The 27,180-nt window shown below is 40.1% G+C and overlaps 1 protein-coding gene across 2 annotated transcripts in view; it reads left to right on the top strand.

Moving 5' to 3' along the window:
- The first annotated feature begins 1,467 nt into the window (after positions 1 to 1,467).
- casd1 (CAS1 domain containing 1) overlaps positions 1,468 to 27,180 on the top strand; it is a 111,436-nt gene continuing 85,723 nt past the window's right edge. The window contains exons 1-3 of one of the 2 annotated variants that reach the window (XM_062029234.1): positions 1,468 to 1,926; positions 20,214 to 20,310; positions 20,433 to 20,553. In XM_062029234.1, coding sequence (XP_061885218.1) covers positions 20,288 to 20,310; positions 20,433 to 20,553 — 144 coding nt within the window. In that variant the 5' untranslated portion in view covers positions 1,468 to 1,926; positions 20,214 to 20,287. Of the gene's footprint in view, positions 1,927 to 4,899; positions 5,113 to 20,213; positions 20,311 to 20,432; positions 20,554 to 27,180 lie in introns of those variants that run through there. The other variant, XM_062029233.1, reaches the window with a different exon arrangement.

Consider the following 27,180-nt stretch of genomic DNA (forward strand, 5'->3'; position numbering starts at 1 on the left):
TTTAGGAGTGATACTGGATGACGGTCTGACATGGAAATCTCATATTGCACATGTACGGAAAAAGATGTCTAAGAGTATTTTTATATTAAACAAGTCAAATATGTGTTAGATTACAGGGCAATGTGTATATTGTATTGTGCACTTATAGGCCTACTGAAATGCGATTTTCTTATTTAAACGGGGATAGCAGGTCCATTCTATGTGTCATAATTGATCATTTCGCGATATTGCCATATTTTTGCTGAAAGGATTTAGTAGAGAACATCGACGATAAAGTTCGCAACTTTTGGTCGCTGATAAAAAAGCCTTGCCTGTACCGAAAGTAGCAGACGATATGCGCGTGACGTCACAGGTTGTGGAGCTTCTCACATCTGCACTTTGTTTACAATCATGGCCAGCAGCAGCGAGAGCGATTCGGACCGAGAAAGCGACGATTACCCCTTTAATTTGAGCGAGGAAGAAAGATTTGCGGATGAGGAAAGTGAGAGTGAAGGATTAGAGGGCAGTGGGTGCAATTCAGATAGGGAAGATGCTGTGAGAGGCGGGTGGAACGTGATATTCAGCTGGGAATTACTAAAACAGTAAATAAACACAAGACATATATATACTCTATTAGCCACAACACAACAAGGCCTATATTTAATATGCCACAAATTAATCCGCATAAGAAACACCTCCACCCTCCCATCCATATAACCCACCAATACAAATCAAACACCCGCACAACACACTCAATCCCACAGCCCAAAGTACTGTTCACCTCCGTAAAGTTCATACAGCACATATATTTCCCCAAAGTTACGTACGTGACATGCACATAGCGGCACGCACGTACGGGCAAGCGATCAAATGTTTGGAAGCCAAAGCTGGGTACTCACGGTACCGCGTCTGCTATCCAACTCAAAGTCCTCCTGGTTGTGTTGCTGTAGCCAGCCGCTAATACACCGATCCCACCTACAGCTTTCTTCTTTGCTGTCTTCATTGTTCATTAAACAAATTGCAAAAGATTCACCAACACAGATGTCCAGAATACTGTGGAATTTTGCGATGAAAACAGACGACTTAATAGCTGGCCACAATGCTGCCCCAATATGTCCGCACAATCCGTATTTTTTGGGGGGGATATTTAAAATTGCACTTTACTAATCTAACCCGGCCATATTGGCATGTGTTGCAATGTTAAGATTTCATCATTGATATATTAACTGTCAGACTGCGTGGTCGGTAGTAGTGGGTTTCAGTAGGCCTTTAAATGTATGTATGTCGCAGTGTCAAAAAAGTGTAAAATGTTTTTTATTTGATGCCGATTCAAAAAAGGGACAAGCAGTAGAAAATGGATGGATGGCATAGTTTAAAATAATCTAACTTTCATGGGAGGTTGCAGAATGTCGTTAATTGATTGATATCTATATTATTTATTTATTAATTGTTTTGACAATGAAATCAATGAATGCCAATGATGATGTTGATTAATTATTGGATGTTTTAGATGAATTGTGATTGACTGATTGTTTTCAGCTGCTCACGCTCCTACTGGTGAGCCACTTCCTCCTCCTATAATTAAGAAGACAGGACAGCTGGGTGCCCTTTGTCTGTCTATCATGTTGAAGGAGTGAGGAGTGAAACAGTTTGTTTACCGCTAAATAAGTTATTTTGATTATGTTGAAAGTCAAGCACGAAGAATGTTTTGTTTGTGAAAATAAATTATGATCATTTGGAATCTCGACATATCTCCGCGAGTGCTTATTAAGGAATTTAGTGAGTCAAACACCTCCTCCTCAGGACTACTCTGCATTACTTTATTTGTATTTTTTCGAACCTTTTTTGAACGCAAGAGTAGCCGTAACAAGTAAACAAACTTCACTGAAGACCCGAAAGACCAACCACGATCGCTCTGCACCGATGACCGAAAGCAACCGGCGGGCCGTGAGTAAAATCAGCTGATGACGTCATGAATGAATGAATGAATGAACGCGCCGCTGCGCTGTCATTCGAGCGCTATGGAAAGGAAAGTTTCAGATTGTGGACGTGAAATGCAATAAAACAGGATGTTGGAAGGACATTTAAGAATGAAATGAGTGGACATTAAATTGAGCTGTGTGATTATCTGGAATGATGTCTGGCACACCTGAGACGGCAGGTGTTGTGCCTGAAAACGCACCCCTGCCATAGAATGCACCCCCTGACGCGGGAGCGCGCTTACGTCACTCGCTTACGTCACTCGTCTCGAAAAGTATATCTAAACTCTGCTGTAATCACCGAAGTGGCTGATATCGCCTCTTTTAAATCGCCTCTTTCGGCATAAAAAAGTACATAAAGTGAAATAATCCAAGTTTTCTTTACTTGTGGATGGATTAAAAATTGTGAGCCTTTAATGATTTCGCCGTCATTCAAGTGGCTGAAATCGCCTCTTTCGGCATAAAAAAGTACATAAAGTGAAATAATCCACATATTCTTTACTTGTGGATGGATTAAAAATTGTGAGCCTTTAATGATTTCGCCGTCATTAAATCAGATAAGGCGAAAACAATAACCAATTAATATTGGAATATTTGCTGTCCCGAAAATGTAGTATTAATTGTCTACCTTGACAGCTTACTGTAAAGAATATATACACCAAAGTAAACCTCACTATGTACTTTTTTAGAGACATCAAGGAGAATGAATGTTTGCTGCTTCATTCGACGTGTTGTCGTGATCCAATACTCGTATTTTAAAAAATATGAAATTTTCTTTAACTTTAAAAAGCTCATGGGTGGATGGATGAATAAATAAATGAATGCAACTGATATCTACGATTGATTTGGTTTTAAGAAGTTTCAAATTGAACATTCACAAATAACGTTAAGTACCCGAAGTACCAGAGGTGGAGTTATGATGGGGGTGCATTTTCCACAGCTGCCGTAAAATGCACCCCCTATCTATCTCTGGTTAGGAAGGTCATAGAGACTTGGCACTCATCCTGGTGACTCATCATAGCCCCCTCAGTGCACAGTGAAAACCATGTGAAAATTGGACCACCAGAAGTGGAGTTATGATGGGGGTGCATTTTCCACAGCTGCCTGAAAATGCACCCCCTATCTATCTCTGGCTAGGAAGGTCATAGAGACTTGGCACTCACCCTGGTGACTCATCATAGCCCCCTCAGTGCACAGTGAAAACCATGTGAAAATTGGACCACCAGAAGTGGAGTTAGGGTGGGGGTGCATTTTCCACAGCTGCCGTAAAATGCACCCCCTATCTATCTCTGGCTAGGAAGGTCATAGAGACTTGGCACTCACCCTGGTGACTCATCATAGCCCCCTCAGTTTACTGTGAAAACCATGTGAAAATTGGACCACCAGAAGTGGAGTTAGGGTGGGGGTGCATTTTCAGGCAGGACGTTCAGGCTGCTGCCTGAAAATGCACCCCCTATCTATCTCTGGCTAGGGAGGTCATAGAGACTTGGCACTCACCCTGGTGACTCATCATAGGCCCCTCAGTGTACAGTGAAAACCATGTGAAAATTGGACCACCAGAAGTGGAGTTAGGGTGGGGGTGCATTTTCAGGCAGGACGTTCAGGCAGCTGTGGAAAATGCACCCCCATCATAACTCCACTTCTGGTGGTCCAATTTTCACATGGTTTTCACTGTGCACTGAGGGGGCTATGATGAGTCACCAGGGTGAGTGCCAAGTCTCTATGACCTTCTTAGCCAGAGATGGATAGGGGGTGCATTTTACGGCAGCTGTGGAAAATGCACCCCCATCATAACTCCACCTCTGGTACTTCGGGTACTTAACGTTATTTGTGAATGTTCAATTTGAAACTTCTTAAAACCAAATCAATCGTAGATATCAGTTGCATTCATTTATTTATTCATCCATCCACCCATGAGCTTCTTAAAGTTAAAGAAAATTTCATATTTTTTAAAATACGAGTATTGGATCACGACAACACGTCGAATGAAGCAGCAAACATTCGTTCTCCTTGATGTCTCTAAAAAAGTACATAGTGAGGTTTACTTTGGTGTATATATTCCTTACAGTAAGCTGTCAAGGTAGACAATTAATACTACATTTTCGGGACAGCAAATATTCCAATATTAATTGGTTATTGTTTTCGCCTTATCTGATTTAATGACGGCGAAATCATTAAAGGCTCACAATTTTTAATCCATCCACAAAGAATACGTGGATTATTTCACTTTATGTACTTTTTTATGCCGAAAGAGGCGATTTCAGCCATTTGAATGACGGCGAAATCATTAAAGGCTCACAATTTTTAATCCATCCAAAAGTAAAGAAAACTTGGATTATTTCACTTTATGTACTTTTTTATGCCGAAAGAGGCGATTTAAAAGAGGCGATATCAGCCACTTCGGTGATTACAGCCGAGTTTAGATATACTTTTCGAGACGAGTGACGTAAGCGAGTGACGTAAGCGCGCTCCCGCGTCAGGAGGTGCATTCTATGGCAGGGGTGCGTTTTCAGGCACAACACCTGGCATGATAAAGTCTTAAATAATGTCAAACATGTAGCGTTACAATAACCAGGAAGATAAAGTGTTTGTCTCACACCTACTAATCAAGCATTCACATTTTGCCACAATACACATGGGGGAAAGTCCTAATTGGAAATACAGCCATATTAACTCCTAAACTGCCATTTTAACACACACCAAACCATCAGCACGCATCCAATGCTTTGTCGTGGCCACGAGAAACTTTTTATAAAAAAAAAATAAAATAAGTATATATATTTTTTTTAATAAAAAGTTTCTCGTGCGCACGAGATACATGTCTAAAAAAAATTCCCATGTCCCTTTAGGGGCTCCGTAGACTGTAATGTAGTTATAAAATAGATCTGAAAGTAGCAGTAATGCAACTGGCAGTAATGCCAGCTGCCGTAAAACCGTAAAGAAGAAGAAGAGTTTGTGTAGGGGCGGGGGGAGTGAGTAAGTGGCGAGCTCACAGCTGCTTGTTGTCATGGAGGAGCAAAGATGGCGGTCCTGGCCTACAGCCTGGGCAAGCGAGAAATAAACCAACATTTTACCATTAAAAACGCCAAGCTGGTATCGTTGGTGCTCGTTATACTGCTCTTCATATTCCACACGGCTTCGCGGTATTTCGGAGGTAAGCGGTCCGTGAAAGTTGTACGGGGCGAACGCTTGACATATGCTAATGCTAACGCTAGGTAGCTGGCTGTTTATGTCTGCTAATTTTTCGCTAAGGTGCATTCCCGTTACCCGGACGCCACTTTAAGGCGGGACGGGCGGGTTTAAAGCTACCATGGAGATGGTTTAAGGCAATCAAGTCGAGTGGTTGTAGTAGCGGTTTTACCAGCGAACACTGGCGAGCCATCGCTGCGTTCAGTGAGCTATGTTTACATGCTCCGACAGCATGTTAGACCGATTACTTTAGGGAGCTGAATGGAGAAACAAGTCAAGTAAAACAGTTGTATTTGGACGACCTGTATATATGATACATTATCATTTGAGTATGCTTATGGTATTTTACTGATAGTTCATTCGCACCCATAACGTTTACATTAGGTTCACTTCCTATTTAACACAACGGGTGATGCTCAATGAATGTTGTGTGTAGGATGTAACGATATAAATATTTCAAATCACAGTTCTAATGACCACAATTGTCACGGTTATCATTATTATCATGGTATTGTTGCATATCTGAGCAGATGCACAGAGGGTTAATATAGCTAGCCCCTGTATGGTCTGCTGACAACAATGTTTCTTTTCCCAAAACTTCCTGAAATGTCATCCACTTTTTAGATATTTATTTCGGCGCCAGCTTGTTAGCTTAAATGCTAACATGAAAACAATAGACATTAACATATTTTCTAGGGGTGTAACGGTACACAAAAATTTCGGTTCGGTACGTACCTCGGTTTAGAGGTCACGGTTCGGTTAATTTTCGGTACAGTAAGAAAACAATAAAATATACATTTTTTGGTTATTTATTTACCAAACTTGTAAACAATGGCTTTATCCTTTTAACATTGTGAACACTATAATAATTCTGCCCATGTTAATCAACATTGAAGGCCTACTGAAACCCACTACTACCGACCACGCAGTCTGATAGTTTATATATCAATGATGAAATCTTAACATTGAAACACATGCCAATACGGCCGGGTTAACTTATAGAGTGCAATTTTAAAATTCCCGCCACACTTCCGGTTGAAAAACTCCTTTGGATATGATTCATGCGCGTGACGTCACAAAATCCACAGAAGTGATTGGACCTCATCGGACCCGATACAAAAACCTCTTGTTTTCTTCGACAAAATTCCACAGTATTCTGGACATCTGTGTTGGTGAATCTTTTGCAATTTGTTTAATGAACAATGGAGGCTGCAAAGAAGAACGTTGTAGGTGGGATCGATCGGTGTATTAGTGGCTAAGTACAATACTTACAGCAACACAACAAGGACTACTTACTTAGCAGACGCCTAGCCGATGCTTGCCGCCAAACCCACGGATGAAGTCCTTTGTCGCGCCGTCGATCGCTGGAACGCAGGTGAGCACGGCTGTTGATGGGAAGATGAGGGCTGGCTGGCGTAGGTGGAGCGCTAATGTTTTTATCATAGTTCTGTGAGGTCCGGTTGCTAAGTTGCTAAATTAGCCTTAGCGTTGTTAGCAACAGCATTGTTAAGCTTTACCAGGCTGAGAATTATTGACCGTGTAGTTACATGTACATGGTTTAATAGTATTGTTGATCTTCTGTCTATCCTTCCAGTCAGGGGTTTATTTCTTTTGTTTCTATCTTCATTTGAGAATGATGCTATCACGTTAGCTCAGTAGCTAAGTGTGTCACCGATGTATTGTCCTGGAGATAAAAGTCACTTTAAATGTCCATTTCGCATGCTCGACTCTCATTTTCAAGAGGATATAGTATCCGAGGTGGTTTAAAATACAAATCCATGATCCACAATAGAAAAAGGAGAGAGTGTGGAATCCAATGAGCCAGCTTGTACCTAAGTTACGGTCAGAGCGAAAAAAGATACGTCCATCACTGCCTCTCTAGTCCTTCACTGTAACGTTCCTCATCTACGAATCTTTCATCCTCGTTCAAATTAATGGGGTAATCGTCGCTTTGTCGCTCCGAATCTCTCTCGCTCCATTGTAAACAAAGGAAAATTGTGAGGAATATTACCTCATGTGACGTCACGCTACTTCCGGTACAGACAAGGCTTTTTTTATCAGCGAGCAAAAGTTGCGAACTTTATCGTCGATTTTCTCTACTAAATCCTTTCAGCAAAAATATGGCAATATCGCGAAATGATCAAGTATGACACATAGAATGGATCTGCTATTCCCGTTTAAATAAAAAAAAATCATTTCAGTAGGCCTTTAAACTGCCTCAAGTTGTTGCTCGGATTAAATAAAATGACAAAACTTTTCTTCTACATATAAAAAGTGCAACATTAAACAGTTTCAAGTCAACTCATCATGCTTAATTTATTACAGCATTTGGGAAGCCTGTAGTTGATTTTTATTATGTAAATGTTATATTTTTATCAACATGTGATAGCAGGGACCCTGCCACACACATGCACACACACACACACACACAGCAAAATGAGCTAACGTTACGCTAAAAGCTAATTAGCCTTCACCTCAAGCCAGGACTGCGAGCAAGCTGAGCTGCAGTTTAAGTTTGTAGAACATCAACGGGCTCATAGTGATGTTACTAGTAGTTGACTGGGAGGTGTTTATCATCATTTGGGGAGAGTCTGCTCCCTTATGCTCACCTCCTAAACACCTATCTGCTCGACGCTGAAGCATTGACTCCATACGCTCTGAATACGCACTGCTGATTGGCTGTTACCGCTCTTAATTTACCCAATCAGATGGTTGTGTGGGTGGGACAATGCTGGGTGCTGAGACAGAGGCAGAAGAAGCAAAGCAGCTTGTTAAAGGCCTACTGAAATGAATTTTTTTTATTTAAACGGGGATAGCAGATCTATTCTATGTGTCATACTTGATCATTTCGCGATATTGCCATATTTTTGCTGAAAGGATTTAGTATAGAACAACGACGATAAAGATTGCAACTTTTGGTATCTGATAAAAAAAAGGCTTGCACCTACCGGAAGTAGCGTGACGTAGTCAGTTGAACATATATGCAAAGTTCCCTATTGTTTACAATGATGGCCGCATGAAGTGAGAGAGATTCGGACCGAGAAAGCGACAATTTCCCCATTAATTTGAGCGAGGATGAAAGATTTGTGGATGAGTAAAGTGCAAGTGAAGGACTAGTGGGGAGTTGAAGCTATTCAGATAGGGAAGATGCTGTGAGACCCGAGGGTGACCTGATATTCAGCTGGGAATGACTACAACAGTAAATAAACACAAGACATATATATACTCTATTAGCCACAACACAACCAGGCTTATATTTAATATGCCACAAATTAATCCTGCATAAAAACACCTGCGTGTTTGTTATGCTAGCTCCTAGCTCCTCTGCTAGCTCCTAGCTCCATAGAACACGCCAATACAATTCAAACACCTGATCAACACACACAATCACTCAGCCCAAAAGACAGTTTACCTAACCCAAGGTTCATAAAGCTTATATATTTTAAAAAAGTTACGTACGTGACGCGCACATACGGTCAAGTTATCGAATGTTTAGCAGCCAAGGCTGCATACTCACGGTACCTGATATTCAGCTGGGAATGACTACAACAGTAAATAAACACAAGACATATATATACTCTATTAGCCACAACACAACCAGGCTTATATTTAATATGCCACAAATTAATCCTGCATAATAACACCTGCGTGTTTGTTATGCTAGCTCCTAGCTCCTCTGCTAGCTCCTAGCTCCATAGAACACGCCAATACAATTCAAACACATGATCAACACACACAATCACTCAGCCCAAAAGACCGTTCACCTAACCCAAGGTTCATAAAGCTTATATATTTAAAAAAAGTTACGTACATACGCAAAAAAAAGCCAAAGCTGCATACTCACAGTAGCACGTCTGCGTCTTTGTCATCCAAATCAAAGTAATCCTGGTAAGAGTCTGTGTTGTCCCAGTTCTCTACAGGCGTCTGTGTATCCAAATCAAAAGTCCTCCTGGTTAGAGTCTCTGTTATCCGAGTTCTTCCATCTTGACTGCATCTTTCGGGAATGTAAACAAAGACGCGCCGGCTGTGTACTGTTGTGGCTGACTACGTTCGAAAAATACGTCCATTTCGCACCGACAACTTTCTTCTTTGCTTGCTTGGCTTCCTTCTCCATAATGCAATGAACATGATTGAAACAGATTCACGAACACAGATGTCCAGAATACTGTGGAATTATGAAATGAAAACAGAGCTTTTTCATATCGGCTTCAATGTGGAAGGCATACCCGTGTTCGCCGGGCTACGTCACGCGCATACGTCATCCGCAGAGGCGTTTCGAACCGGAAGTTTAGCGGCAAATTTAAAATGTCACTTTATAAGTTAACCCGGCCGTATTGGCATGTGTTATAATGTTAAGATTTCATCATTGATATATAAACTATCAGACTGCGTGGTCGGTAGTAGTGGGTTTCAGTAGGCCTTTAAGACTTTAACTTAGAAACTCGTTCGGTACACCCCCGTACCGAACCGAAACCCCCGTACCGAAACGGTTAAATACAAATACACGTACCGTTACACCCCTAGTATTTTCCCATTAAGAAACGATGTACCCCAATCCAAACTTATTTAAACACATTGGTGTCTAAGCTACTAAAATATAAAATTCTGTACATTGAACCTGCAAGCTGTGCTCTCTTAGAACAGAGGGATTGATATAAACTCAGTGGAATACGAGACGGAGGTGTTTTTACGGTGCATTAAAGACCTGCTCAACGCCTGCCAGATATGATAAATACTGCATTTTCGGGACGATAGAGCGTACATGTATGATGAGCTTCGTGCGTTGCGGTGGAGATGTAATCAAACTCTCATCAGACACATTTTACCTTTGGCCTTGTAGGTATATTTATTGTATCGGCAGTAACGTAACTGTGCTGCCACTCTCCACATGAAATGACTCAAGACACCGGAACAGGAAGCATAGGTGTCAGATAACACAGAGGTAAACACTGCCCTCTAATGGAAATGATGGGTAAGGGCGTACAACAGTACCACACTTAACACCCCCGCTCGCTCTTAGCTTATTGTGGTACATTATTTTTGATAGAAAATAAGACAACAAAAACACATTTTGGCACACTATATGCTTTTCTTGCACTCTAAGTGCCAAACAAATACTGAGCAAACTTCTTCAGTTGTAGCTTAGTGGCTGGTTTTGTCATCAAGTCAGCAATCATGTTGTCAGTAGGACAATAATCCAAACAATTTCTCCCACTATTTACAGTTTCATATATGAAATGATATTTGATATCAATATGTTTGCACCTTTGTCGGTTTCTGGATTTCTAGCTAGTGCAATAGCTCCTTGGTTGTCATCGTAAACCTTGGTTTGTGCATACTGACACTTATCAATACCCTTGAGTAGTGTTGGGTTAGTTACTGAAAACCAGTTACTAGTTACTTCATTTCAAAAGTAACTCAGTTACTAATTCAGTTACTTACACCAAAAAGTAATGCGTTGCTGTGAAAAGTAACTATTTAGTTACTTCTTTTTTTCTTCTTTTTTTAAAGCTCCCATTAATGCCCTTTTAGCCTTCATTTCAGTACTGTTATTGCACTGGAGAATAATACAATCTGTTGATCAACTTGACATGCATTTGTATCACTGAACTCTACTAAGCAATGTGGTCTACATACAACACACAAAAACAAAGATATGTTTCAAAGGGCCAAATTATTTCAGGCCAGAACAAATTGACAAAACTATTTTAAATATCTGCAACATAACATACATAAGTAACAAACAGCATAATAGCATCATAGCTGTAAACCAAGGAAGTACTTTAACTTTACATACACAAAGCCTAACCAGGCGTTTTTTCTCTCAAGGAATTCTGAAATAAAATCATGTCTGAAGCCCAGAACACTCTACGCATTTCCCCAGTTTTAGTTTAGAGATAAGTAAAGATTGGCCTGGCCCACTAGGATCCCTCTTTATGTTTGTGAACTTTATAGCCTATACATTTAGAGTGATGTGATAATCAAACACTCCTAGAAGTCTAGAATGAAAGAGTGTATAAGAGAATTGACAGAGTGTGTGTACCTTCAGTGCTGAATGATCGATAGATAGTACTTTATTGATTCCTTCAGGAGAGTTCCCTCAGGAAAATTTAAAATGATGAGTAGAGGCAGAGTTTGGAGTGTCTTCTTTAGCTTGCTTTCCATGTTTATGTACTCACTGTCCACTGTGTCCAGGAGGTTGGAAAATGTTTTCGTGCCATTTGCTGTTTGACGCCGGTATCATGCTAATTAGCTGCCTGAAAGCGGGTGACTCCACTGTATAAATAGCCTGCATGTTTTCTTGCACATACGTTGCAATGGCTCTATCAATGTTGTCCTTGCCAGCAGTGCCTCGTTAAAATCCAGCCGCTGTTGCTTAGGAGGTGAAGTGTCTTTTTACTAGCTTCGTCGAAGCATGTTTCTTTTGTAGCTGTTTCAGCAGATTTGAGTTGACACAACTTGTATTTAACTAAAATGTTATTTTCTTTGTGCTCGACAAAAGAAAAGTAGTGATAATATCTAGGCTGACCATATTCTGAAATCCCAAAAAGAGGACACATATATGCGTGCCAAGGCGGGCAGCACGCCAAGGCCGGGACTAGGTGAAAATTTGCCAATGATACTCGACTTGCTTTATAAGTAATATATTTATTTAAATACAGCATTTTTTCTCCCCTGACAGCAGTGTTGGTGCTAGGAATTTTCAAAATGGGGTCCCAGGGACCCATCAAGTCATAAAAATGGGGTACCACAGTACATTTTTGGGACCCCACTTTTTTGTAAGCGTTTTGGGAAAAAAAAGATAAATGTATGCATTATCCTGTTATATCTAACATTCTATATTGTGTTTTGGAAAAAGGTTGTCATAAACATTAATTAATTCATTAAAAAAAATAATAAAAAAAGAAATCAAATTTGTATACATATGTAAATGTATTCAGTTCTGAACATTCATTCACTTTCTTCTTTCCTTCATGGATCTGAACTTTGTTTTTTCTATGTTTTTATTTAAAAAGTTGTTGGTGTATTTATTTCAGTATAAAAGTGTAAAAAGTGTTTTGCGTCTGTCATGAAATGATGATAATGGTGTGCCAGGGCATACATACATTTTATATTTAATGCTTAAATCTCTGGAGTCTACATCAACTTCAGATCTATCCCTCATTTAAAAATGTTTCAGTTTTTTTTATGTTGTTGTTTTGTTTGTTTTCCACCCTTTTTTGTCAAACAAAACTATGTTTTTAATGGCAAACACACAAAATATGCAAAATCTTCCACCAAAAATATTTTTCAAAGTGGAATATTTGATGTGAAGTAATCGGAACCTTGGATAGGTCAATAATTCATAATAACATTACACTTTTGTTATGTTTTTGTTTATTTTAATAGTATTTTTAAAATGTGCCGTGGGCCTTTAAAACATTAGCTGTGGGCCGCAAATGGCCTCCGGGGCACACTTTTGACACGCCTGCTATAGATAATAAAAAATTAAATCTGATAAATCTTATCGATAAAAAGCTCAGCCTGGCGACGCATGCGTGTTTATCATAACTCTCTCGCTCTCTCTGTCTCCGCCCCTCCCTCACGAATGCTGCTGCGCGCACACCCCTCCCCTTCTACCTCCCCACACCCAGACACACACACAGCGCCTCTTCCTTGTGACACAAGAGATTCAGAAGGACAACTGTGCAGCGCTGCAAAAAAACACACTCAGATCTTCAGTTTCTAGCCGATACTACATAAAAAATAACGTAAAATAACACAGTAACGCATCATGTAGTAACGGTAACTGAGTTACTGAATATAAAAAATAACGCGTTAGATTACTAGTTACCGCCGAAACTAACGGCGTTACAGTAACTACCAACGTTACCAACACTGCCCTTGAGTAACTGTTGCAAATACATACACTCCTGTACGGCTGACGCTAAGGCCATGTATTCTGCCTCGCAGGTAGACAGTGCAACTGTCGGTTGCTTTCGACTCTTCCATGAAATGAGTGCACTTCTCTCACAAAACTGGCACAGTACCCTGTGGTGCTACGTCTGTCTGTGACCTCAGATGCCCAGTCAGCATTACTGTGGACTATTAGACCAAGTTCACCTGTGTCATCCTTTTTAAAACATAACCCACGGTCTGTTGTACCTTTAAGATACCTGAACATGTGCTTTGCAGTGTTCCAATGCTCCTCACTTGGCTCAGCAAAATGCTGGGAAAGTTTACTGACCACATAACCTAAATCTGGTCTAGTGCAAGTAGCCAAATAGATCAAACTTCCTACTGCCTCTTGATAAATCATTGGTCCTTCCATTTTTACAGCATTTTCTGTGTATTAGAGTTTTGACTCGCATGGGGTCTCTCTGGCCTTACAATCCTGCATCCCAAATCTGGAGAGGATTTTGTTCACATACCTGTGTTGTGACATTTTGACTTGGTCCTCTGACTGTTTAAAATCTATCCCTAGAAAACTGTTTATTTTCCCCAGGTCTTCCATTTTAAATCTCAGTGAGCATCACTTTGACATTTTTCACAACCTCCTCATTGTTAGCAGCAATTATCAGATCGTCAACCCACACAATCAAAATCACTTTTTCATTTTCTTTTTCCCTTGTGTATTGGCAGTTATCAGCAAGATTTTGATCAAAACCGTTTTCAATGAGATATGCATGCAACAGAGAATTCCAGTTTTGACCTGACTTCTTGAGACCATATAAAGACTTCTCTAATTTGCTTACTAGCTTCTCTCCTGTGTTTGACCTTTTCTCATAACCTTCAGGTTGTTCGAGATAGACCTCACAGTCAATTGGTGCGTGTAGGTATACGGTTTTCACATCCCTTTGATGTAAAACTAGATCTTCCTGCACTGCTTTTTGCATTATTACTCTGACAGTTGTCATGTCAGCAGTAGGCGAGAATGTTTCCTCATAATCGATGCCTTGTTTTTGGCTATAACCTTTTGCAAGAAATCTTGCTTTACACTTATCTGACCCATCTGTATTACTCTTGAGTGTATACACCCACCTACCCCCCACTGCCTTTTTGCCTGGTGGTACCTGGGTGATTTTGAATGTATCATTCTCTTCCTTAATTTCCACTCGGGGATGAATAAAGTATTTCTGATTCTGATTTTAGTGACTGCATTTCGTCATTCATTGCACTTATCCACTGTTGTGACCTGGTTGATCGTGTGGCATCCTGGTAATTTTGTGGTATGTCGCAAACTGCTCTATACATGAGTCTACGCTAGTTACCAGCCTGTCTGCTGTGTCTTCCATGTCATATTCCTGTAGGCGCACAGGCCTTCTCCTGACTTTAGGTGTGTTCTTTCTTCCCTGACCCCCAGCGCTAGACTGTTCACCTTCAATCTCAGAAACAGAAACATCATCTTGAACATTTTGAATGCATTTCACATTTTTTCATCATCATTTTCCTCATTGTCAAGGACCCTGGAGTGTACCTCTCTGTCCTGATACTCAGTGTGTGGTCCATGTGTTTGTGTTTCTTTTTCATTGACTGTCTTGTTTGTGAATTTCACTAGCCTGTGTTTTTGGACCTTTTCTGTGTCTGGATAATACACAAGATAAGCTGGGCTGTTCTTGTCGTACCCGATAAAACGACCCTGCTCACATCTAGGATCTAACTTCCCTTTCTCTTGTGTGTATGCAAAGCACACAGATCCGAATTTCTGAAGTTTGGACATGTCTGGCTTCTTGCCTGTGAGCATCTCATAAGGTGTTTTCTTTGTGCGTTTACTGTAACATCTGTTTTGCTGTACATGTACATTTGTAACATGTACAGCATAATTCCACATTTTGTCTGGTAGTTTACTGTCAAAAAGCATACACCTGCCCATCTCATAGAGGGTTCTCCAACTTCTCTCTGCCGTGCCATTTTGGTGAGGCGAATAGGGCAGATGTCTCGTGCTTAATCTTATTTTTGGTTAACAGTGCTTTGAATTCCTTGCTCGTAAATTCAGTACCATTATCCGAGCGTAGACATTTAACTTCCCCAAAAGGGGCGGAGTCTGCTAAGAACCTCTCTGTGGCGTGTACCGCATCACTTTTGCATTTGAGAAAATATACAGTCATGGCACCTAAAGGACTGTGCATATTTCTGACCTTCTAAGCTTGGGGTTCTCATAGGACCGGCTAAATCAGTATGGACCAGTTGTAAGGGCTCTGTAGCCTTTCTGTCTGGCTCTCGATTTCTTGTCTGTGTGAATTTACCCTTTGCACATATTTCACACAGTTGTGCTGGCCTGGCTGCACTGCCTCTGATTTCCATAACTCTTACCACACCCATTAATTTTTGTACATCCTCATAATTGCAGTGACCCAATATTTTATGCCAGGTTTGTATGTCGTGGCACATATTGCATTTATCAACATTTTTCTGAACAGTTGGTAAGTAAAACAGATTAGCACTCTCATGGAAGTCGAACCTGTCCCCTTTCTTGGTGATCATGTGGCTGTCTCCCTTCTTGAATGTCACTGTCGCTCCATCGTTTGTCGCCCTTGCTACTGAGAAGATGTCGTATGGATAGGTTGGCATATACACTGCCTCCTGTAGCTGCGCTCTTTGTTGTCGTCCCTCATTGTCATGCAGATAGATCAGCGCCGTCCCTCTGCGTTGCGCCATCTCACTGCACTTGGTCCCATCCGCCAGTTCGATAGAATGGGTATCGGGCTGGAATGTGTTGTCAAAGCTCTTGAACTTGGCGATGTCGTTCACAATATGAGATGTCGCTCCGGCGTCCACCATTATCCCTTTCTTCTTCACGTTGACAGATGGCCTCTCGTCTGTTGCATGCCTGGCCATGAAACATTGATCCCCGTCGTCGATGTCCTCCTCTTCTTCTGCAACTTTTCTGGCTCCGTTTTTTCCCTTTTTCCTGCATAGAGACTCTGCGTGTGTGTTACTCTTGCAGTGACTGCACCATACATTCTTGGTACACCTGGTTCTGATATGTCCTTTTTCTTCACATTTGTAACATGTCGGAGTGGCTTCCCCTTCCTTCCAGTGTGTCTTGGTGCCTTGTTTGCTTTGCTTTGTGCTAGTCTTCATCATGGTCTTCATCACACTGTCTGCAGGTCCGGTTGTCCTCATCTTCTCAGATTCTTCATAGACCCTCAGTCTTCTCTTGAAATCCTTGAATGTCACGTTGTCCTCATTTTGTGTAACGTGGATAGCCAGTGGTTTGAATGAGTCTGGCAGTCCATTCAAAATGGTGGCCACAAGCAGCCTGTCACTCATGTTTTTTGCTGCATCACAAAGAGCTGAAATAATATTCTCAGCCCTTATCAGTCACAGTCTCATTCCCTTCCATTTTTATGGTGGTCAATGAAGTGTACATGTTTAGAATCCTGGGCTTGCTCTTTCCAGAATAATGTTCTCTTAATTTCAAGGCTTTCCTTCCATCATTGGCGGCGTCATGTCTTATCAATGATAGGCTCTTATCATCTAGTGCATTCACTAGTTGAGCATAACAATCTGCATTTTTCGCTGGATCTGCAGCTATGGCAGCCTCGCCAGCGGGCTCTCTCAAAATTGTGTCTTTCAGCTTCAGACTGTGTAAACGGCTAAGGAATCGCGTTTCCCATAGATCATACTTATCTTCTGTTCCATCAAAGACAATCTGCTGTTGTAGCGTTCCTGCTCCGGCTATTTTCACTTTTATTCTTTTTATAGTTCGAAATCTCTAAGACGTTGCTCAGGCTGTGGCATGTAGAGCCCTCAATTTTTGCGGGGGTCTCTCGGCGCCATCTTTATCCAGGCTCGTCTAGTAGCTTCTCTTGGCTAACAGTTCTTCTTACTTCTGTTACCTCATTGTTGCTCTAGACTTGCGTGACTGAGCCCATAACCTGATGAGCTTCGTGCGTTGCGGTGGAGATGTAATCAAACTCTCATCAGACACATTTTACCTGTATATAAACCGCACCCACTAAATTTTGGAAAAAAAATAATGTTTCCATATATTAGCTGGATCGGACTATAAGCCACAGATATATATGTTGCAAAATGAGTTATTTACACAGAAGAGAATACGATAGCACATACAAATATGCATGGAAATACTCTTACAGACATCACATATGGGATGCTTTTGTAAGTAAGAATTGTTTTAGTTATAATGTAAAACGGGTCGCTAACCCGTCGATCATGTTTGACCAGTCGATCTTTGAGACCCTACCGGTCGATCGCAAAAATGTTGGGAAAAAATGTCATCATCATCCTTTGTCATTGGTCCTGTAGACACGTGAAAAAACAATACCTGCAAAAATTGTGAAAAAGCAAGAAGCACAATGAGAAATTTTTTTAAAATAAAATGTTGACATCAGCCAATAATAAAACCACAAAGCTTTGTCTTTGAAAAACAAAAATATATGTTACATATGTACATACACAAATACACACACTTTGACACCAGGAATCTTGGGCTCGAAAAGGTTGGTGATAACTGCTGTAAAACTTAAAATTGTTGCTTGGAGTGATGAATGAAGAATCCATCCTAGTCACTGCCGTTGTGTCCTTGGGCAAGACACTTTACCCACCTGCTCCCAGTGCCACCCACACTGGTTTGAATGTAACTTAGATATTGGGTTTCACTATGTAAAGCGCTTTGAGTCACTAGAGAAAAAGCGCTATATAAATATACTTCACTTCTCTTCATACGAGTAAAAACGCTATGGACAGCTCAAAGACGGAACTGCAATTGTACTTCGGTTGAAAGCTTTAAACAGAAGGGCACTGCAGCACCAGCGGTGAGCAAACTCGTCAAAGAGATGGCGCCACAGCATAAACAATAACACCTTTTCAGTGTCTTTGCTTGTTTTGATTTTTTTAAATGATGGCAGTCAACAGAGAAAAATCCATGAATTAGCCGCAGGTTTAGGAATAAAGTAGCGACTGTTGTCCGGAATTTACGGTAATAATGATAGATTTGAATTGTTACGCACTTTTATTTTAAATAAACCTTAAAGTGCTACAGTACAAAGCAATATTTAAAACAATAAAAGCTTAGCCATTAAAACAGGTAAAATACTATGACTAAAACATGATCAGTGACGCTTAAACACAAAACATAAAAAATAGCGGCTTCTCTAACAATGTGTTTATATATCATAGTTATTTAAAATAATTACTTGCTGAAAAGATTTCCGTGTGTGTCGAAGTCCTTTTTGAAAACGTTCAACCATACCGCGATAATAATGATAACCGTGATATGAAATTTTAATATCGTTGCATCCCTACTACAGGTTCAACGTTTGTCATTCCAGAGTCTGCAGTTATATATAGTAACTGTCATGGAATGGTTAGGGTTAATCAGTCAGCGCGGCAGTGGAAACGGTAAGGGGTTGGCTGTCAATGACATAAGAGGAAAACATGACCACAGAAGTAATGGGGGGGGGGGGGGTTTGTAGGGGGAAGAAATTTGGCGTAACACAACACAACAGAAGAAGAAGAAAAAAATAAACAGATGGCAACGCCGGCAGCAAACGTGGGGATACTAAAGACCAGGTAAAAATAATAACAATAATAGCCAACACTTTCTTAATGGAAATGACAATAATATTATAATAATGATAAATAATATGATCACGCATTAATATCTCTTAGCCTCTAATGCGTGGCCAAGAGATATTAATGCGTGGAACGCATTGAATGTCTCTGCTGCATTGGATCAGTCTCCTTTCTTTAAAAGGCAAATGCTTTCTAACCTCACTAATGCCTTGCATCGTCTATATTAGATATATAACAGCGGGTGGGTGGCGGGCGGTTGTGGTTTTGATAAAATGTTAGTTCGGGTGGATGGCGGGTGGATGACGACTTCTATGATGCGGTTGCGGATGAAATAATTGCCTATCCGCGCATCTCTACTATAGAGTCTCTTCAGTGCTTCCCATAAACTGCCAAGATACCTGCGGCGGTGGGGGCGTGGCTATGGGCGTGGTCACCATGACATCATAGAGTAATTTGCATAATTTACTACAATGATATGATTTTCTCTAAAAAGGCTCAAAAAATTTATACTTACTAATTAATAATAACAGTTTTGTTTTAAACGTCCATCCATCCATCCATCCATCCATTTTACATTATGAATACACAAATGATAACTACTACAGTATCAAATTAGTATTAGTATCTGAAGCACCGTCTCCACGTGTGTTTATTGACAACAGGGTTATAAGCTGGACACGTTAGCTCGTCGGTATGGTAATAGGTGACTGTTACTGCGTGCATTCTTTCGTATCTCAAGTTATCATTACATACAGGTATATGTATTGTTGCATTTGAACAACTGTATTGTTGATAATAAGGGTAAAGTATTGGTATTTGTATTGCTCCATTTGTAGTGTAATAATGCTCATTGTCATTTCTGTATTGTTTTTTATTTTCGCTAACTGCTTATTTGCTATTACTTTTACCATCATATTTGTATATGTCGTATTTGCTGATGTTGCTCTATTGTTGTTGTTGTTGTGTTTGCTGTTGTTGTTTTTGTCTCTCTGTCTAATCCCCCTCTTGTCCCCACAATCTTCTTTTTTCTCTTTCTATCCCCTCCTGCTCCGGCTGCACCAAATGATAATATAAATACATTTAATAAAGTCAAATACAAATAAGGCAACAAGAGAAGTATCCTACACTTCTCCTTTGTAAAGTAAATCTTAACAGCCGATATGGGCATCTACATCAACTATATGATTTGCCTGAGAAGCTGGACAGGACAAAAAAAAAAAAAAAGCCGAAAAATCTATTTGTGGCGGACGTAATTATTTCGTGGCGGGCCGCCACAAATAAATGACTGTGCGGGAAACTGGCTCTTCCTATTGATTGATTCAATTGCAGAAGGCTCTTCTCATTTTGCACACTCAAATGACTGACTGTCTCTGAAGGCTTCATTTATTTTGTGCCATGCTCCATATCAGAGCCCAGTGTTACCGATAGCTCTGAATGGGTACAGAGAGAGGAGGTTTCGGTCAGTCTGATGGAAATAATTGGAGTAGCAGAGCATTGTTTAGTGCCTGGTCGTAACCAGTAGCTTCTCTGTGTTTTGCCCCCCAGGCGGAGACTCTTGTGAATGGCTGCTGTCCAGCGGACGTTACTTGGGGGAGAACGTTTGGCAGCCTTATGGCTGCATGATGCACAAATACAAAAGCATGTGAGTAGCACTTACTGTTGCTATAAGGAAACGTGAAACAAAGCTCTAAGAGCAGTGTTAGACATGAAAGCACTTTTACGGCTCTTTTTACATTATACTGACACTTTTTTGTTCTTTCACAGGGAAGCCAAAACTTGCCTTTCAAAAAAGCGAGTGGCCTTTTTAGGAGATTCCCGAATCAGACAGCTATTTTATTCCTTCATCAAAGTTATTGACCCTGGCCGAAGGGATGGCGGTGGCAAGGTATGCTTGGGACAGCAGCTTCTATACATGGTATTACATATAGGGCAGGGTTACTCAACTAAAATATGTTTGGGGCCACATTTCCAGAAGGCCTTAAAGGCCTACTGAAATGATTTTTTTTTATTTAAACAGGGATAACAGATCCATTCTGTGTGTCATACTTGATCATTTCGCGATATTGCCATATTTTTGCTGAAAGGATTTAGTAGAGAACATCGACGATAAAGTTCGCAACTTTTGGTCGCTGATAAAAAAAGCCTTGCCTGTACCGGAAGTAGCGTGACGTCACAAGTTGAAAGGCTCCTCACATTTCCCCATTGTTTACACCAGCAGCTAGAGCGATTCGGACAGAGAAAGCGACGATTACCCCATTAATTTGAGCCATTATGAAAGATTTGTGGATGAGGAACATGAGTGAAGGACTAGAGTGCAGTGCAGGACGCATCTTTTTTCGCTCTGACCGTAACTTAGGTACAAGCTGGCTCATTTGATTCCACACTCTCTCCTTTTTCTATTGTGGATCATGGATTTGTATTTTAAACCACCTCGGATACTATATCCTCTTGAAAATGAGAGTCGAGAACGCGAAATGGACATTCACATTGACTTTTATCTCCACGACAATACATCTGCAAAGCTCTTTAGCTACGGAGCTAACGTGATAGCATCGTGCTTAAATGAGGATAGAAACAGAAGAAATAAACCCCTAACTGGAAGGATAGACAGAAAATCAACAATACTATTAAACCATGGACCTGTAAATACACGGTTAATGCTTTCCAGCTTGGCGAAGCTTAACAATGCTGTTGCTAACAACGCCATTGAAGCTAACTTAGCAACAGGACCTCACTGAGCTATGATAAAAACATTAGTGCTCCACCTACGCCAGCCAGCTCTCATCTGCTCATCAACACCCGTGCTCACCTGCATTCCAGCGATCGACGGAAGGACGAAGGACTTCACTCGATCATCCGTGCGGTCGGCGGCTAGCGTCGGATAGCGCGTCTGCTATCCAAGTCAAAGTCCTCCTGGTTGTGTTGCTACAGCCAGCCGCTAATACACCGATCCCACCTACAACTTTCTTCTTTGCAGTCTTCATTGTTCATTAAACAAATTGCAAAAGATTCACCAACACAGATGTCCAGAATACAGTGGAATTTTGAGATGAACACAGAGCTTTTTTGTATTGGATTCAATGGTGTCCGAAGACTTCCGTTTAACTATTGACGTCATGCGCATACGTCATCATACATAGACGTTTTCAACCGGAAGTTTAGCGGGAAATTTAAAATTGCACTTTATAAGTTAACCCGGCCGTATTGGCATGTGTTGCAATGTTAAGATTTCATCATTGATATATAAACTATCAGACTGCGTGGTCGGTAGTAGTGGGTTTCAGTAGGCCTTTAAAGGGGCTGTTTGCACCTTGCTCACAGTTACAGATTTCAAAGCAAAAAAATATAACATGAACACCACCGGCTAGTTTGTTACCATATGTGCTTTAACAGAACATAAATGTGTTTAAAGGGGAGCTGCACTTTTTGGGGATGTTTACTTATCATTCACAATCACTATTAAAGAACATTACGACAGATGTATTTTTTTTTAATGCATTCTAAATAAATGTGATTAAAAGTCTGCTCTATTCTGCCTATAAAGCCCTTAAAAACATCCAAACACCTCAATTAAGCTTTTATATACATGATGTAAGTATTTATGTAATGTAGTAACAGGCACATTTATAATAACATTTAATATTTATGTATTTGCTCATTTTCAAACATGCGGATCATTAATTTCAAAAACACATCACAACATCCCTGATTATCATTCACTACAGACTTTATGAGAGCCAACAAACATAATAAAACATCACTTACTGAACAAGATCTGCTGTCAATAGGATGCAGACTGCTAAGATGTTTATTTATTCCCAGTTAGATGGAAAAGGATTAATAATTCTCACCAAGAAAAGGGAGTTGGAGCCAAGCATCTTTTTGTGTCGTCATTTGTGGGTGTAAATTGGCTGTCATAGTGTACTAACTTGTCGGAATATGTCCTTATCCTTCTACAATCCAGGTGAGAGGCATTATTTATGATATAGAATAAAGTTTGACGAGCAAGGAAACAAAGCAGCTGATCAGTCAATCAAGCTCACGATTACGCCGCCGCTATACATAATTTGTCTGCTTTAGCGCTTATAATAACTATATCACTAAACTTGCAGTATTGTTGGCGCTTTTTGGATGGTTATTTATTGGGTTATATGGGCGGAATAGAGGATCACTGTTAGCAGACTTTTATTTACAAGTTAGAATGAATAAAAAAATTAATTGTTTCATAATGATTGTGAACGATAGGCCAAATTCCAAAAAAAGGTGCAGTTATCCTTTAAGTTGTTTATATGTTTCACAATTACTAAGTTTGTGTAACAATGTTTCTTTTACCAGCCCGAATAAAATGATTGGTGTTTACGGCACTCACTCACCCGGTCTTGTCAACACTTACGCGCAGAGAGCGTGTGCACGCGTATAAAAGCGGTCAAGAGAAGCATGTTGTTGTTATGATAGGCTAATGTTGGCTATCCAAATCTCTATCATTAGCAAACAACACCCAAAGCTAATGCGCTTGCACGTGTTACATACAGTCGTGGTCAAAAGTTTACATACACTTGTGAAGGACATAATGTCATGGCTGTCTTGAGTTTCCAATAATTTCTACAACTCTTATTTTTTTGTGATAGAGTGATTGGAGCACATACTTTTTTGTCACAAAAAACATTTATGAAGTTTGGTTTTTTTATGAATTTATTATGGGTCTATTGAAATTGTGACCAAATCTACTCGTCAAGCTGAGAACAACACAGCACACTTCTGCCCTTCACAATAATAGCGCGGTGCACAACACCTGCAAGATCAAGGTTTCAAATAAGTATGTTACAAAAATATAATGTACTTAAAGCACTTATTGATACATTTACAAAATTATTATGCTTTGACCTAAAATACTGGTCAAAATTGTCCAAAGATACCAATACCAAGTTACCAATACATGTTAAGATTTTTGCATTTATGTTAAAGTCACAACGATAGTCACACACACACTAGGTGTGGTGAAATTATATTCTGCTTTGACCCATCCTCGTGTGAGCAGCAGCGGTGGCCGCGCTTCGGAATCATTTTGGTGATTTAACCTCCAATTCTAACCCTTGATGCTGAGTGCCAAGCAGGAGTCCCATTTTTATAGTCTTTTGTATGACTTGACCGGGGTTTGAACTCACGACCTTCCAATCTCAGGGCGGACGGACACTCGAACCACAAGGCCACTGAGCAGTTAATTAACAATTTAATTAACAAACATTTTATTTAATTGTATTTGACACGAAAAGCACACTCTATGGTGGTAAAATAAGTATAAAAGGTAAAATACAAAATTTAAAAACAAATTTATTGCAATTGTTATTTAAATGTATTGCTATTGCTATTTTAATTGTTGTGTTTTGTTCGTTACTAATTTATAACCAGGTTTTTTAGAACAATATTTAAAGTTGAGTTTTGGTGGTACAATAAATACTCGAATTAATGAATAATCGTGTAATTAATCGTGATTACAATATCAATCAGAATAATCATGATTATTTTTTTGGCCATTTTCGTCCAGCCCTAATGTCAATGCCAGGATGTGCCAATGTGTTTACAGAGGTCCAAAGTCCTCTAGGAACACTCTCGTCTTGTTAGGAATTTGCTGCAAAAATGTTCTCGGGGCCAGTACGGTGTCATTCCCGGGCAGAGGCAAGTGCCCCTGGCTGCAGCCCGCAGATCGAGGAGGGGCTAAACGTTTAACCCATGGGTTCACCCCCGCTGCAGTCAGGGGTTACTCGATCGAGGAGGGGCTTAAATTTTCCCTAAATGTGGGCTGGTCTAAACGTTTTATTGTACATTATAAACTAATGTATGGATAGACAAACAAGTCAATCATTAAAATATTCATGCAAGTAACAGCCAATCAGCATTCAATCGTCAAACTCAGTGCAGTGTAGTGCAGTCCGGGGTGAACTCCAGCATGGAGGAGAAAGTGATTGTTGCCGTTTGCCACATAGGTTAAACGTTTAGCCCCTCCTCGATCTGCGGGCTGCAGCCAGGGGTTACTCGGCAAAGGTGGGTAGTAACGCGCTACATTTACTCAGTTACATCTACTTGAGTAACTTTTGGGATAAATTGTACTTCTAAGAGTATTTTTAATGCAACATACTTTTACTTTTACTTGAGTAAATTTATAGAGAAGAAACGCTGCTTTTACTCCGCTCCATTTATCTACATTCAGCTCGCTACTCGCTACTGATTTTTATCGATCTGTTAATGCACGCTTTGTTTGTTTTGGTTTGTCACACAGACCTTCAAAGTAGGATCTATCGCATGCCTGCGTTTCACCAATCACATGCAGTCACTGGTGACGTTTGACTCCGTTTCACCAATCACATGCAGTCACTGGTGACGTTTGACTCCGTTTCACCAATCAAACAGAGTCAGGCGATCACATGATTAACAAGCTTAAGCTTACATGAACTCAACAAAGCGCATCGCGGTAATATGTAACGCGTTAATATGTAACGCGGTAATATGTAACGCAGTAACGTTAGTAGATATTTTGGCTGTCACCGTAGGCTGATGTTAGCTTCCCTGCTATGAATTACTGTCAAATGTACATTGTGTGGGGACATTTATTAACGTACTGCAGCCTCATAGACACACACGCACAGTCACACACACACACACACGCATGCATAGAAACACCAATCAGTGTGTTCCCAGATGCAGCCCACACCTATATGTTTATGGTTTGCGTAAAGGCTAACTTTTTATTTTCCTTTGTAATCTCTGCCTACTGAGTCTATGGTGCTGTTAAGTTATTGTGGCTCAATTTGCCTTATTTTTTTGTTATGTTAATGTATTATTATCCATCCATCCATCCATTTTCTACCGCTTATTCCCTTCGGGGTCGCGGGGGGGCGCTGGAGCCTATCTCAGCTATTTAATATATATTATTGTTTGCTCTTGAACGCATCATAAATATCCCCTCAACTCCCCACAAAATGGATTAAGTCGCTGGAATAAAAAAGACAATATAACATACATCCATAAAAACACGGATGCATATGAAAAAGTGCAATATATTTATCTGTACAGTAACCTATTTATTTATTTATATCTGCACCTTATTGCCTTTTTATCCTGCACTACCATGAGCTAATGCAACATTTCGTTCTTATCTGTACTGTAAAGTTCAAATTTGAATGACAATAAAAAGGAAGTCTTAAGTCTAAGTTTTAGCTGCTTAAGAGATATTCCTGGCTCTGAATTTACTCATTGCTATTTTTATGTTTTTGTGCATTTTTTGTTGCCATCATCATTAAACAAACAGGTTACTCATCAGTTACTCAGTACTTGAGTAGTTTTTTCACAACATACTTTTTACTTTTACTCAAGTAAATATTTGGGTGACTACTCCTTACTTTTACTTGAGTAATAAATCTCTAAAGTAACAGTACTCTTACTTGAGTACAATTTCTGGCTACTCTACCCACCTCTGTTCCCGGGCCGGATTAGGTCCCCCAGTTGCCAGTTGTATAGCCTTGATATTTTCTTCATTTTTCTTAATATTAGTTTTAATCAGATGTGGATATCTCTCTGAATGTTCTGACCTTCCATGCTTGAATATTGCTGCTTTGTGCCATAGCAGATGTCTGCATGGATGGTATAAAACAAAAACAAAAAAAGAAACAACTCGTTTTTTCAATATAGATTTATAGACCCAAAACGGAAAATAAGTCACATATGTTTTCTAATTTGTTAGGGGTTAGGCAGCGCAACATAAAGTCTTGTTCGATACAGAGTTTTGCCTGATATCGCGGCTTTGACCAGACAAACATGGATATTTGAAAAATGCATATTGTTTGATTTTTGTACCGCTTATACCAGGGGTCCCCAACCTTTTTTGCACCGCGGACCGGTTTAATGTAGGCATTATTTTCAGGGACCGGCTTTCCACTTGTGCCAGATAAATACAGCAAAAATAAGTGCATGAAAAATACAACTCACTATAACGCTGAATTAGTGGGAGCCCTGAGCTTGTTTCTTTGCAATGAGATACAGATGGAAATCAGCCTTTGGCTACAATCTGTCACATTTATATTTTACATGTCCATTAATGTGCATTGTATCATGTCACAAAGTTATAACAAATGGCAACTGAGGAGTTTTATTATACATCTATAAACAAACCTATCTGTGTGTCTAGTGGGACAGGCCAAAGTCAAGTCGGAGAAAATCCAGTCCTTTATAAATTATTTAAAGTTTCTCTGCGGCCCGGTAGCAAATGCATCACGGACCGGCCCCCGGACCGGTTGTGGGGGGCCACTGGCTTATACTCCCATCTTATACGTTCTGTACATGCAAGCCAAATTGCATGTGAAACTACTTCTGGCTAAACTTGGTGCCTCAAATCAATTTGTAAAAAAATACATTCACGTGTCCATTATCCGTTTTGTCCATTTTCCAATTTTGCACAAAATTGTCAATTGTAAAATTGATTTATTATCCGTTTTAAATCTGGAAAACAATTAAAAAT

The sequence above is a fragment of the Entelurus aequoreus genome, linkage group LG20, assembly GCF_033978785.1.
Source record: "Entelurus aequoreus isolate RoL-2023_Sb linkage group LG20, RoL_Eaeq_v1.1, whole genome shotgun sequence".
NCBI lineage: Eukaryota > Metazoa > Chordata > Actinopteri > Syngnathiformes > Syngnathidae > Entelurus > Entelurus aequoreus.